This window comes from Pholcus phalangioides, unplaced genomic scaffold, assembly GCF_987345545.1.
Source record: "Pholcus phalangioides strain wild (caught in Gottingen) unplaced genomic scaffold, Ppha-v1.0 ptg000015l_1, whole genome shotgun sequence".
Taxonomy (NCBI): Eukaryota; Metazoa; Arthropoda; class Arachnida; order Araneae; family Pholcidae; genus Pholcus; species Pholcus phalangioides.
In genome coordinates, this window is record NW_028301608.1 from 16,194,434 (window position 1) to 16,209,614 (window position 15,181).

The 15,181-nt window shown below is 37.7% G+C and overlaps 1 protein-coding gene across 2 annotated transcripts in view; it reads left to right on the forward strand.

The window, feature by feature from the left end:
* The window catches only part of LOC149075548 (potassium voltage-gated channel protein Shal-like), a 149,975-nt gene that overhangs the window by 100,627 nt on the left and 34,167 nt on the right, over positions 1-15,181 (forward strand). For both annotated transcript variants that reach the window (XM_089243016.1, XM_089243017.1), the window contains exon 2: positions 4,421-4,583. In XM_089243016.1, coding sequence (XP_089099142.1) covers positions 4,421-4,583 — 163 coding nt within the window. The remainder of the gene's footprint in view (positions 1-4,420; positions 4,584-15,181) is intronic.

Here is a 15,181-nt window from a genome sequence, read left to right on the forward strand (position 1 = left end):
AGAAAATATAAATTTTCCCCACGTTGCCGTTAATTGAAAATGTGAACTGATGAAATATTATCACCGACTATAGTGGGCCTGATTGGCCCACACAGATTATAACACTAGAAGTTGGTATAATACGTGGCCTTGGGAACCCAACCGAATATTGCCAATAAACTTATTTCACTGAATAGAAAGAAACAGATTCGACAGGTTAAACAGATCATCACTGGTCATGCTAGCTTAGCGAAACACCTACATAACTGTGGCTATGCAGATTCGCCCCTGTTTGTCCTGTGTGCGGAGAGGAAGACGAAACTCCACTTCACTATGTGGGACGATGCTCCGACTTCTCAATCCCGATAAGGAACTACTTTTGTGATCATCAGGTGACACTAAGTGATGTAGTAAATGCAACCAGCATTCACAACTTAGTAAATTTTCTCAATTATACCAAACACCTGAACTCATGGTAAGGGGTCATTCAACTATTACGTCAGCATCGATGGGGGGGGGGGGGGTTCAGATTTGCTGACTTTTGATGACAAGGGGGGAGAGGAGGTTTGGATAATGCTTACGTCATCAGCCATCCTTTATGAAAATATGAAATATTCTTGATGGCATCTTACTCGGTGCGCCAAATACGAGAAAAAATCTTTCGCTAATTTGGGCACCTGAACTAACAATCTCCATATAAATAAGTCCCATACGGCCGCTTAAGTGCTCTGGAACTATGCAACGCATCACTCAAGTGATCCGTAATTATGCCAGGAATCACTTAAGTAATCTGGGAATGTTCCACAGGTAACTTGAGTGATGTAAAACCGCACTGGGGGCCGCTTAAGTGCTCTAAAACTGTGCCACATGTCACTCAAGGGAACTCTAAATGTGCCACGGATCGTTTAAGTGTTCTGGAACTGTGTCACGGGTTACTTAAGTGATCTTTGAATGTGCCACGGGCCTACTTCAATTATCTGGAATTGTGCCACGGGTCATTTAAACGATTTGTAAATGTGCCACTTAGTTCATTTTTACAAAATTAAGTTTGATGGGGCAAGCCACATCAGATAACCTTCAGGGCCACATTTGGTCCGCGGGTCAAGGGTTTACCATATATGGCTTAAAGAGTGGGTCGTTAATTCTTGAAGAGAAATTTTGAGTTCTTACCCTTCAAATAGCATTGAAATTAACAGAAATCGATTATAATAACATATAAAAGTATCTTGTTTCGAACTTGGGGCACATTCGAGGGGGGGGGGCGCATGAGCCCTCTCCCGCGTACGTTTCTGATCCCACCAATATGCGTTAGGAGGTAGGGGGGGGGGGCAGTGCTGACGAAATTTTGCTGACAGGGGGTCAAAAATGGCTAAAGATTTGCTTACGTAATGCTTGACCAGCCCCTAAGTATCGATTTTCTGCTATGAGAGAGAGAAAGAGATTCATACTCTCATGAGTTATTTTCAATAACCTCATGTTGAGTTTTGGCCATATCCTTAGGAGATCTTTTCTGCTCCTTTCTTCTAGGAGGAACGGATTAATGATAGGAGCAACCTCCTCAATTATTTTAATGGGGTCTATATATCAATTTGCAGCTATACCATAATCCCACTCAAGGGGTTGAACAATATGGTAACGGACACCATACGTCACGTCCCTTGCGCCGGTTGCAAAACTTTTGGGAATTCAAATAATGATATTTCTTCGCAAACGCACGACCCACAATTCATTTTACACTACTTGGTGTTAGAATAATGGGCAAAATAGCCTAAGCTTTTCCTACATGGGACACCAAAAGAAGGCAAAATCAATCATTTATCTTGAGGTCTTCATGCTCAAACATGAACACCATCGCCTGCCAATCAGACTCACCGTTTGAGACCACACTTTCTTTATCAAGTTTTACGAGGTCAGTTCTAGATTCTCATTTTTATTTCCATTGCAACAGGCCAACAACTCCGATTCTCATTTCCAGATGAGTATAACAACACACTTTTCCCCTAATCCCCCTGCCACACAATATCTCAAGTTATTACATTCTATTTTTTTTTTTTTTTTTTTGAGGTTTTTTCAGGGGTTTTTGAGGTTTTTTTTTCAGGGTTGCCAGATGACCAGTATGATTCTTCCGTACTCTAAAGCAGTGTTTTCCAAACTTTTTGATGTCACGGAACCCCTATGCAATTAAGTTCAATGCTTCACGAACCCCCTGCAGCGTCAGAAGATCATTTTGACATCACCCGCGGGGCACACGGGGACTGTATAAGAAGTTAATTTTTCATTTTAATATCTATACAACCCCTTGCAACATGAATGGCATATCTGAGTATTACACGTTATTTGGAAACTTTTTCTAATTGGAAGTACATCTCTAGGAACAATGGTTCACCTGTGAAATGTCTGCCATATCCCTTGTTTGCTATGCACCCTGTATATGTACTCTATTAATTATTTAAAAAACTCCCTTAAGCTGATTACGGTCGTCATTTTCAGCCATTCAAACATCATAAAGCATGCAAAAACCAAATCATCATAAATCATGCTTTAATCAAAAGCATTTATTCAAAAATTATTATCTCATTTCGTCTTTATTTTTTTGTACAAATACGTGATTTTTTTTTATTGTACAGAACACAACAAATGAAACATATTAAAAACAACTGACGAGGAAGGAGTCCAATGGTGTCATCCTCAAAAAAGGTTCGGAAAAATTACCACAGATTCTTCTAATCATTTAAATACGCACAAAAATATAAAGTATCTGGTGGAATTGTTATGGGAGACAAAAAAAAAACACCAAATATTAATATTTCGAACGCCAATAAAGGCCAAGAATGAAACTAAAAATTGCGCAGCCCTAAAGTCTTTAGAGGGACGTCATTCAAACAACACAGCATTAGATACACCACAGATAGAGAGAGAGGGGGAGAAAAAAAAAAGTGAAACAAAACTGGAGTTTCTCTAGGAGAAAAAAAGCTGGAGAAAAGAGAGAAAAGAAGTTTTCTATACGTACCGTCAAGAAGCGCGAGAGATGATGAGTAGCCAACTGTTGCCATTTTTAACAATTTTTTGTAGTATTAATATAATTGCATTCCGCCTCTAATTGCTTCTGGGTAAGATGAATATTCTTAAATTTTTAATAATTTTTTCAGGATGGCATCTTTGGACCCTTTAATTGTGAGGTAAACATCAAAAAGGGGGGGGGAACAAAAAATAAAAACAGGAAACACAAGATCACATACATGATGATGACGCAGACAGTCTGGGACCCCAAGGGACTAAACGTCCTTCCAGTGGGTCAATATGAAATTGTACTTTTATCTAACTACAATTTATTTGCGAATTTTCTTTGAATGGTTTCATTCGCAGATTCAGTTTTGGAAAGTATATCCGTATATGTAAAATAATTTTTTTGTTTTTGATTCGTTTTCTGTATAAATATCGATTCGTTTGAAATTTTCGATTATGATTGATGACCTTCCATTCACAATGTTTTGATCCTGTTAAGTAAAAATCAATACTTTTTCATTAGTTCCCGGCGTATTTGCGAAATAAGGGAATTTTCAATGCATCCTTAGAGTCTTTATACAATACCCCCGGCCCTCTTAGATCTTTTACATTTGTTAGTTAAAATCGATGCGTTTACGATGATTTTGGTTGATTTTATTTTATGTGTATATGTAACGGTAAATGTGATAAATCCCGTTATTATGCATAGTCGTCGAACATTTTGGTAAGTTTGATAAATTTTCCTAAATTTATCGCTTTCACCTGCGATTATGCATAGTACCCAAGCGTCGTTGGTAAATTTAATACGTACTAAAAAAGTTATCACTTTCATCGGTGATTATGTATAATACCCAAGCGTCGCGTCGTTAGTAAACATGATAAATCGTACTATATGATATGCTATGCATGATAATTTATATATGTAATGGATCATTATATCGGAGTTCGATCGTAAAATTTGTTATTATTATATAGGGGTCAGACTATGTTCATCACACATAATCGACTCATTTGTAATTTCTTTCACATTTATCAAATTCACGAATTTCACTAGGGTTCATAATCACAGATAAAGGCGATAAATTCAGTTAACTCTAATTTAACTTATATTGGACCCACTGCAAGGACTATCGGTCCCTTGGGATCACTATTATGCGTAATCGCCTGTAAAAGTGATAATGTTTTCAGTACTTATTAAATTTACCTGTGTTTTAATTGTGTGTGGGTATTATGTATGCTCGCTGGTAAAAGTTCTGAAATTTATCAAACTTACTAAGACGATTGGTAAGTATGCATATATATAGTATAATAACCGGTTATTATATATAACCGCACGATTATCACGTCTACCGTAACTTATATACTGCTTGCTATAGTTAATGACTACATAGTTGTGGAAATATTCTGTCATTAATTTTATAATTGTGATATTAAGGTATGGAGACATGGTGCCTGACACACCCACGGGCAAGATCGTGGGTGGAGTTTGTTCCTTGAGCGGTGTGCTGGTGATCGCCTTACCAGTCCCGGTCATCGTCTCCAACTTCTCTCGTATCTACCACCAGAGTCAACGGGCGGACAAACGTAAAGCACAAAAGGTAATATACATTTGCATATACATTATGTATGTAAATAATAATGACGATGATGTAATTTTTTATCTTATTATTATTTTATTCATGCAATATGTTTTTTTCTTGCGTTCATTTTTTAAAAACTGTAACTGAGTTTTAGACTGTAGTTTGTATTTTTTAATAAATAAATAAATAATTATTTAGACTCTTGAGAATGCCTTGATGAGTGATCAGGCACAACCTTTCAGTAAAAGTCTCAATTATATGAATAAAATTACCACCAGTTTCACCTCGAAATCTTACGCGTATAGATAATTGACTAGTTCCATCTTATAAGTACTATCAGATTTTCATGTTCATAATACTGGGTGTCCATTAAATTCGTAAATAGTTTAAAAATTCATAAAAGTTGAATGAATTGTCATATTTTTGGAACGCGGTTTGCGAAAAAGTTATTCTCACGAAGGAGGATTTTTTTTTTTCGGTACCAAAAAAAAGAAAGAAAAATAGTTTTCGTTTTTGTCCATAGAGGGTGCTGCCTGAAAGCAAACCAAGATTGATTGGACCCGAGCCTTTCTTCAATCTATTCTGTGTGCGAAACGTTCGTAAAACTTCGTGACCCGAAGTAAAACAACTTCACCGATAGTCCTCTATCCACCAATGTTAACCTCACATTCAAAACGTTATGTGAGCGCCAGTAACAGGAAAATTCAGAAATGGGCTATTAATCGTGCACCCTATAATAGGGTTCTGATTTGCATATTCGATATGCTTTCGTGTAGCGTCCTCCATCGACATACATTTTAACTAAATTTTTTTCCCTCTACCATAAGAAATCCCCTTCCGTTAGAATAATTTTTTCCCTAAACCGTATTCACAAATATTCATATTCCTTCTTTTTTTCCCCCCACGAATTTTTAAACTAGTTACGAATTTATGGGAATGGCATATATGCATTCACCATAAAGACTACTTTGGGGCCGTCCAAGTATTACGTCAGCAAATTTTTAGCCATCTTGGACCCCTCCACGTCACCAAAACTCTGACCCTACCCTCTCCCCTCTTGTCAACAAAATTTCGTCAGTTCTACCCCCTACCTCATAACGCACATTTATGGGATCAGAGGAGCACGGGGTAGGCATGCGCCCCCCCCCCCGCCCAGACGATCAAAAAATTATTATTTAAATGCAAAAAATGCTTTTTTTTTGCTAAATTAAAATTTTGAAAGAAAATACCTCTTTATATGTTATTATAATAACTTTCTGTCGATTTCAATCCCTTTGAAGGCTGAGAACTCAAAATTTCTTCTGCAACTGTGTCATGCATCACTTAAGTAATCTGGGAATGTGCCGTGAGTAACTTGAATGATGTAGAACCGTACTGGGGCCGATTAAGTGCTCTTAAACTGTGGCACATTTCACTCAAGGGATCTCTAAATGTGCTATGGATCGCTTAAGTGCTCTGGAGCTGCGTCGCGGGTCACTTAAGTGATCTGTGAATGTACAACGGGCCTATATGAGTGATCTGTGAATGTACAACGGGCCTATATGAGTGATCTGTGAATGTGCCACGGGCCTATATGAGTGATCTGTGAATGTGCCGCGGGCCTATATGAGTGATCTGAAAATTTTCCCCCTGCCGCTTAAATTCTCTGGAATTGCAACACGAGTCACTTAGGTGATCTGTAAATATGCCGCTTGGTTCATTTTTCCCAAAAAAAGAAATTAAATTTTGATCCACCCTCTAAGCCATATATGGAGAACCCTAGGCCCACTGACCAAACGTTGTCGTGGGGGGTTATCTGATGCGGCCTGCCCCCTCAAATGTAATTTTGTAAAAATGAACAGAGCGACATATTTACAGATCACCTTAGTGACTCAAGGCACAATTCCAGAGCATTTAAGCGGCCCGTGGCACATTCACAAATCACTTAAGTGACCCGCGACGCAGTTCCAGAACACTTAAGCGATTCATGGCACATTTAGAGATCGCTTGAGGGAAATGCGACACAGTTTTAGAGCACTTAAGCGGCCCCAGTGCGGTTCTACATCACTCAAGTTACCCGCGGCACATTCCCAGATTACTTAAGTGAGGCATAATTACGAATCACTTGAGTGATGCATGACACAGTTGCAGAGCATTTAAGGGGGCTCAGACATATTTCCAGATCACTTGGACTTGGATCCGCAAAAAATTTAGAAATCACCAAAGTGGCTCTGTAGGGGATTTATCAATAGGGAGAATGTCAGTTCAGGTGCCTACGAACTAGCGAAAGAGGTTTTCTCGTTTTTTTGGCGCACCGAGTAAGATGCCATTAAGAATATTTTATATTTTTATAAAGGGTGGTTGATGACGTAAGCATAATCCAACCCCCCCCCCCTTGTCATAAAAAGTGAGCAAATCGGAACATTTCCCCCCCCCCCATCGATGCTGACGTAATACTTAATGACCTCCCATTTCTCAAATTTCCAAGATGAAGCCTTAGTGAGAAGGCAACGATGTCTATAACGCTCTCGTCTGTTATATATATATATTGCTACTTTTTGAGACAAATAGCAAAGATATCAAATTTTTTATCAATATTTAAATATTTGCAAATTTTCAATAAACATTTTCCCTTTTGATCAGTAATCATTCAAAAGACGTATTTTAAAAAATATATATAGTTTTAGTTTTTAATGACTGGCAACAGATGACGCTTTAGAGAGGACAAAAACTGAAACTGAATAGAAACAAATCTTTCCACTACTGAACAACTACTATAGCTTGATTTGTTTATTTGATCAAGAAAATTTTTCTCTCTGCGGCTTTTCAGTTTTTTCACGTAGTACGATAGCATGTATGTATATACACTGTCAAATCACATTAATATGGCAAAAACAAAAATAATTTTTGCAGTCAGAGGCAGCATGTTGATTGGCGTTGGTTAACCATGTGGGTTTTGAGAAGACTAAGCAAAACAGACTGTTCTGAGCTGCAATGGACATGCCAGCGTCTAACGGGTACACTTTGAATCCGACTTTACTACTCCAGGTCGGAAAAAAATTACCAATGCTTTGCATCTCTGTTTGGTTGAGAAAAACGCAAAATTTACACGGAAAATATGGATGTTAGAAATTTTATATTCATTTATGTTGTTTATTATCACTGAGTGGGCCAAATATTGATTAAACAAGATTCAAACAGTCTGGAATTGACATCGTTGAATGCTGGAAGCAATAAAAGCTCACAGGTATTTAACACCGAGCAGTCTAGTATATGATAAAAGATCCATAGAGCGATCGTAACGGTAGAGTTGTTCATAATGTTTCCGATTGAGTTCAAAACCGGAATGGTGGTATTCAAGCAATACTGTGCTTGGAAGTCTTGATCATGAAGTCTTTTCTTCTCAGGTTGTATTCCACATTACGACTTTAGAAAACTCAATACGTCCGAGCAAAGACAATCGACACTCGTGGATGTACATTTTCTGCGAAGATGTATTTTTATGACCATAACGATTGAAATAACCTTTCAAAATATCAATGAACCCAGACAATTTCACAGTTGCTCAGATAATAATGCTGCCATCATTAGCCTTTTTTTTCCTTCGACGATGCTTGCATAGTGTTTTTTACTCGGATATTTGTCACCAGATTAGACGGCAGACATTTAGAAAGCGTAAAATTTTATTCATCGGAATAGGTAACCCTTGCCAATCAGAAAGTATTCGATTTTGACACTGTCATGCGAATAAAAGCCGTTTATATTGACTTATAGCCGTTATATTAACTTAATTAACGTGGGTGCGGTGATTATTCGTCTCCTCTGGTTCACTGCCCTGGCATCTTAGAATAACTCTGTGCTCACATGGCAAAATGTTATGAGTCTATTTTTTTTAATTTCACGATGGAAAATTTGTAAACAATACTTTGTCAAAATGTGATATTGTGGCTTTTTGACGTATTGCAATTTGCCTCCGTTGGTTCCTCATAAACTGAAAGAGATGGACGAAATTTTGCCACCTTCCAAAATTTTCACGAATGCGACTCCACAATGCGAACAACTCAATTTTTTGGGAAAAGTGACTTGTGACATTTTGCCATCACAGAACTATTCAATAGGCGCAATTCACATTTCATCTTGTCCCGGAGAAGACGAAAGGACTTCTTTCCGAATTCACATCACCATCATGCTCAGAAAAATATCTGTTTCCTTGATATCATGGGCTGATGAGAAAAGACCCGTCTATCTCTCTCTACCATCCTACCTGAAGGGGGGGGCATTTCCTGAAGTTAAGAGATGCTACTAATGTGCCTACTTAAGCGACTCACGCCGTAGTGCTTGAAATAAATAAGGAAGGCAGGGCCGTGTCTCCAGTGGTGTAGACAGTAGTATGTTTGCCCGGTATGAAAGAGGGCCTGGGTTCGTGTCCCGGCGGAGACAAGATGATTTTTCTTTCCGAGTTCACTTCAGCATAAAATATCCAGAAAATATAGGCTATATATGTTTCCTTAATTTTCACTAATGACAGTTTAACGTACTGATTCATATTTCCGAAAAATTGCATCAGGGCCGACCTTACCAGATACGGGGTCCCTTAGCCCTGATTTTTTTCTTCTAAATAATCAGAAAATGAAAATCATGAAAATTCAGAATAAAAGAAAGAAACAATTTCAGAATTATTTCTTATTTCGACACTTGTTATAATTACTGATAATGTTATCACTTTTGCAAAGTACTGAACGGACCAATATTATGACATGGAAAAAATTCGCTTGTAGTTATCAGGACTTTATGTTATCAATTTCTTTTTCTTTTCTTTTTTTTTTTGGTGTGTGTCGGAAGTTTTTCTTGTCTTTTGCTAAGTTTGAACCAGACTAATTTTCCCCCTTTAAGTTGAAGTTATCAACCCGCACGACTATGTAGGCGGTCAGAAAGCTCCCTTGTTGGCAATACCCCTTTCTGTATAATCAGTTCATCATGTCCTAATCGGACCGTAATAGCCGCTATGATCCGTGTACGTGTAACGCTTCTTTTGCAATGGCTCTCCTATAGCAAGCCTTTATCAGTAAAAAGAAAAAATATTCACTCAAAAAGAATCCTTCCTTCAGTTCATTATTCCTCTGCCGGGAGACTTTTACAATGGATCTATGGAACGTACGGTATATTGTGAAAAATATCGTAATTCGTGACACGCATTATGCTGTTCCATTCTAACTCCTCCCAATGGCTAAATAAAAAAAAATAAGGATTATTTCAGCTCATAAAAGGGGTGGAATCCCATTTAAGAACAATATGGGAAAAAAAACGGCACGATTAAACATTTTGCAACCAGTTACGTTGAAAAGAAAAAAGCGAAGTTATACAAATGCCAATTCAATTACAATAACTGTTTTTTGCTGTTGTGACGTTTTGAGTTGTCTGTTCTCATGCGTTCTGTTCGACGAAACACGAGTTATAGACATAGTGCTGGAAACCGGGACTTCTTTGGATATAGTTATCAATCGGTTATTGTTATCAGAAACTCCGATTCCTGATGCTATCATATTGAAGGGGTTGTGCACGATTTTGCTTTCCTATGGAAAAAATCTCCTTCTTTTGAGGAGCATTTAAAATTTTCTATTTTTCTTTCTCATATTCTATGGACATTTTTGCACAATTTAACGAGTGCATTTAGGACGTTAATTGTTGGTTATTTTTTTCTCTAATTTTGACTTCTACAACATACAGTTTTTTCAAACATCACTGAAATTTACCCCTATTTTGTGCCATAAAATTTCTTTAAATCCTTTTATTAGGGAATCTTCCCGTTAAAATATGTAACACCTTAGTATTGACAGACACACAAAGTTTCAAGACATTTGAGCAAGAGGTATTGCAAACAATGTTCCTTATCTGACAAAAAACTCAGAAGTTTTGAGAAAAGAGCATTTTAATGCTAAACATTAGCATGTACAGGGTGTCCTGTAAGTACTAACGCAGCTTTTATCTCATCATATATTAATTAATAAATTTATTTGATTTGAAACCGTCCGTCGTAGAGGTATAGTTTTAATTTAAAAAATGTTCAAAAGGCGTTTGAAAATGATCATGTAACAGTTTTGAGAGTGAAAATGCAGTGTATAACGAAATAAAAAAATGTATACGGACCCCTTGTCCTCAAACTTCCAATTTGAAAGTAATTGTCCTGTCTCTCCTGGGGCTAAGAAAAAAAATCCTCGTGTTTCTGAGATATTAGCTGAGATATTTGAATCGGAGTAAACTTGCGAAAGGACAGCATAAATGAAGGAAAGGAGCATTATGTACGTTAGTTTTTGTGCTATTCCTTCGTAACTTTTCCCCGGTTTTTGAATTCAAATATCGTAGCGAATATTGCACTAATAGACATGGAATTTTTTTTGTTGGCATCAGGAGATACAGGACAACAACTTTCCAATTGCAAGTTAGAGGACATGGGCACCGTATAAAAAGTTAGATTTTTTATTTTGTAACACATTGTATTTTCACTCTCGAAACTTGTACCGGGTAGTTTATGAAAGCCTTTTGAGAATTTTTTAATCGTACTTCGAGCGGTTGATAAGATAAAGGCTTCATTAGCTCTTACAGAACATCCTGTATAATGCCTGCCAGCAGTTTCTATTAAAACATGTTTAACAGTTTAACATAAAAATGTTTTTAGTGCAGGAAGAACAAAAACTTTTGAACACAGTTTTAGACCCAGACATGTTTACAGTATTTGAAAATTTAAAAATTCTAATATGTGTTCTTTTATAAAATTATGCGCACACCAACCCCTTTTAGTGGTGCGTGCACTGTATTTCATGCCTGAAATTTTTACTCCAAATGTATAACGTTTTATACTATGTATAATAATATCTAAATGTGACTCCTTTTCAATGAGAAAATCGCTAACATCGTGCCGAAACCAATCTGCAAGTTAAGCAGAAAATGCTCGTTCGGCTGATAATAAAAGCATGCTGGGGTTCGTTATATAGGAATTCTTAATAAAATCAAGTTCAATCCAAAATCCTTCGGTAGACCATGAGGTTGTTGTTCTTTTCCTCAAGCAAAGGCAACAGCGAAAAAAATCAGCAGCCTAAGGAGGAGGAAAACGTTTGTTGTATGCATTTGCATTTCCAGGTAACAGAGCATCGTGGCAGCTGTTGTCTCGAGGACCATCAATCATTTGTTCCAAAATTAACTATTGACTGGTAGTTACTGAACAAACATTCTGTCTTCCGCCTTTTCTTACGATGAAATAATAATAATAATAAACGACTGCAGACGGGATCACCTCAATAGCTTTCAGATGTCTTCTTCTTCACATGTATCTTTCTTGAAATTATATTCAAATTTAAGTTTTCAGAAAGAAAGGAAGAGAGAGAGAGACGCCATTCTCTCTCAATGCACAAACTTCTCAATTCTGACTCTGTGTCAAGTGTGTTATTCCTCTTTTACCCACGCACCAAAAACACACGAGACAATCCATGTACTATTTTCCACCTCCTCTTCTTTTTATCCTGGTGAACCTTTTTTCCTGTGACATTGAGAAGTGCCGCAACACTGTCACGCTTTAGTGTTTTGTCTGGAATACTCTCTAAACCCCCCCCCCGCTCTCTCTCCCTCTCTCTCTGTGTAGTAACGAGTGATAAAAAGATGAGGCATGCAAGCCACATGTGTCGCTTTTCATGATAGCGAGCAGACTGGCTACTGTGTTCACCTTACTACTTCCAACTGGGCTGTCCCAATCTGTACTTAGACGACTTGAGGACTTGAGTCTCATCTCATTGGCTTCACTGGTAATTTAATGGTGATTGCAGATTCAGACAGTGACGTTTGCGGGCACGTTGAATTCTGTTTCGCATGCGGACAACATATTCCTTGTCTTTCATTCGCTTTTTCTCTCGAAAATGATCAAAACTATAGAGCCGGTTACACACCGGCCACGCTACGCGATTCTGAGCAGCGTGAAACCGATTTTTGATGGGTGGCACGCCAAATCGACCATTTAAATAGTTCGCGCTGTGCTAGCCACACTTCAAAACCTGTTTTTTCGTGGTTGGAAGCTGCGTAGCTCTGCTGGTATGGATTCGTCTTAAAAGGCTATATCTGCATAAAATTTCCTAGTGATTTAATGGCATTCACGTTCAAGGGGTTTTTACCAAATTAGCAATTTTAGTCACCAGATTGAATCAAACTGGATTAACGTTATCCAAAATTTATAGCAACATAATACAAAAGTTCGTTAATCCTGGATATGGCAAAAACTGTTGAAGTTTCAACAATTCTACGTAGGTACAGCCATAGTTTTCATACCTTTCAGAAGTAGAAACCCTCCTAAAAATGCCTTCCTTCAAAGATGAGAGAAAGAGATGCCACACATCGACAAGTGCTCCTACTATTAGTACTACTAAAGCACACCTCGTCCATCTTCTTCTGTGGAACTAATAACGATTTGGTACATGTTGGAATGTGTGTGTACTGGTAGTGAACATAACGTGAAGTTTGTTTCTGTATAATGCTTGTTATGTGTAGTGCCGTCATCTACTATCAATTTTTCTAACTATGAGTGAAGTGTAATGATTGAATAATTGTATCGCTGTAGGCATGTTGCTCTCTGTGGTGAGGCCTTTGTGTCCCTCGAAGTTGGAAACCACAAGTGCCGCTGAATTTCGCATTATGGTACAAATGGTACTTTCCATCTGCCAATAATCATGGATTTAATAGTTTTACAAATTAGGTTTAGTCTTTGGTCAGAAGGACAGAATCGTACTACAAGTTGGTTCGAGAGCCTATTTGCTTAAATCCCGCAAACTTGATTTCCATTAAAGGTGTACAGAGCTCGAGAAATTTCGTGAACTCAATCATGATTATCTTGATATCTTGAAATATCACTGATATTTCTGTAATATTTGCTCTAGTATTAGCCTTTTGTTGATTATTTTATGTGATTTCTAGGAATAATTTGAACAGTTTAATTTCATTTCACTTGTCTTTTGCATAACTGACATGGATGTTCAGATTCTAGAACAAGCAATAATGTACTCTTTTTCAGTCTAAGAATCGAATATTGGATAGTTAAAAATCTATAAGCAATAATTTCTATTTTTTTACTAACCTGTTAGCTTATTTATCTCAACAGGATCTCAATTCATATCGAATTTAGCTATAGTAAGGTAGATGAAGACGATACGAATCATTCAGTGGCTCCAGTGGATTTTCTTAGAGCCACTTTGGAAAATTCTACAAAGCAATTCATGGTAAAAAATACCTTGGAGAGAAAGTTGTAACAAGATTAAAAAAAAACTAATCTAAGACTTGTCTCAACGAGGTTGATCTAATAAAGTTACAGTAGAGTCTCGATAATTCGAGGTGAACGGGACCGAGATCCACTCGGATTATCCAAAACAAAAAAAAACCATCGAACATTAAAGGACCGGGCACACCCCGCTTCCCATCTCAAGGAGATAGCGAAGCGTTCCCGAAAGATGCGTGCATCCGGAATTTTATTATATGTGTATAATTTGTATAACAGAATACTAGTCCAAACAAATAACCAAAAGGAAAAAAAACAATATAAATCGGTTTTTTTTGCTGTGAGCGCTTATGTAATAGTACTTACTCCTTACTCTCTCATCCACTTTGTTCTGAATTCAATGGCTTTAGTTCAGTGGTTCTCAAATTTTTCCCACCTGAAGCTCAATTAGCCTTATCATTGTTTATACATGGCTTCTCAGAATAGTCCAGAAAATAATCAATTCAACGCACTGAACAGGCAGAAATCACCACACCAGAGGTCTTCAACGCATGGCCCGCGGGATACTTATGGAACGCCCAGCTCTTTGATAATGCGAGAAGTATACAGTGACCGGTGAGCATGGGTAATACGCCAAATGGGAACCGCAGTGTGTCAGCGGTTGAAGATCCCTACACTACCCCAACTGCTCGCGGCGCCCCGACAGAGGTTGGCGACGCCCATAGGAGCCACGACGCACACTTTGAGAACCACTGGCTCAGTTCATTAAAATTAGATCTGCCAAGACCGATGGCCCTCTTTATAATGGAGGCTGACAAGGGCTCTCACATCACCGGGACCCTGTGTGAATGTTATTATTTTTTTTACACTGTAAATTTACCATAGAAGAACCTGTGGATAATTCTACAGGGGAAGGGGTCTACCGACGATTCCAGCCTAGGAAGCCCCCCCCCCCCCACCCGAAAACTGAAATTAATCTCATTCGTCGGAAGAATCAAACAAAAGATATACATATAAGCGTTTTGGGAAAAAATTATGAAAAATTCAAGCACCTCGGATTATTCGGCAACTCGGAATTTCGAGACTCCAATTATCGGGACCACTGCATTTCATTTCTCTCTCTTTAGCTTATTTGAGTTTAACACAAATGAACAGATATTATTATTCTTTTATTTTATACAACACATAAAACATACAACATTCAACACAAGTATTAAGAGAAAAAAGCATTAAGGAAAAAAAAAAGGCAAACATGGCGATAATACAGACACTCTGTTGACGCCCAAGAGACTAAACGTCCTTCAAGTGGATCAATATCAATTAATGAAATGATCTTGAATTAATGAATGATCTTGGTTAAGCAACAGCTTTGTTATGGTAACTC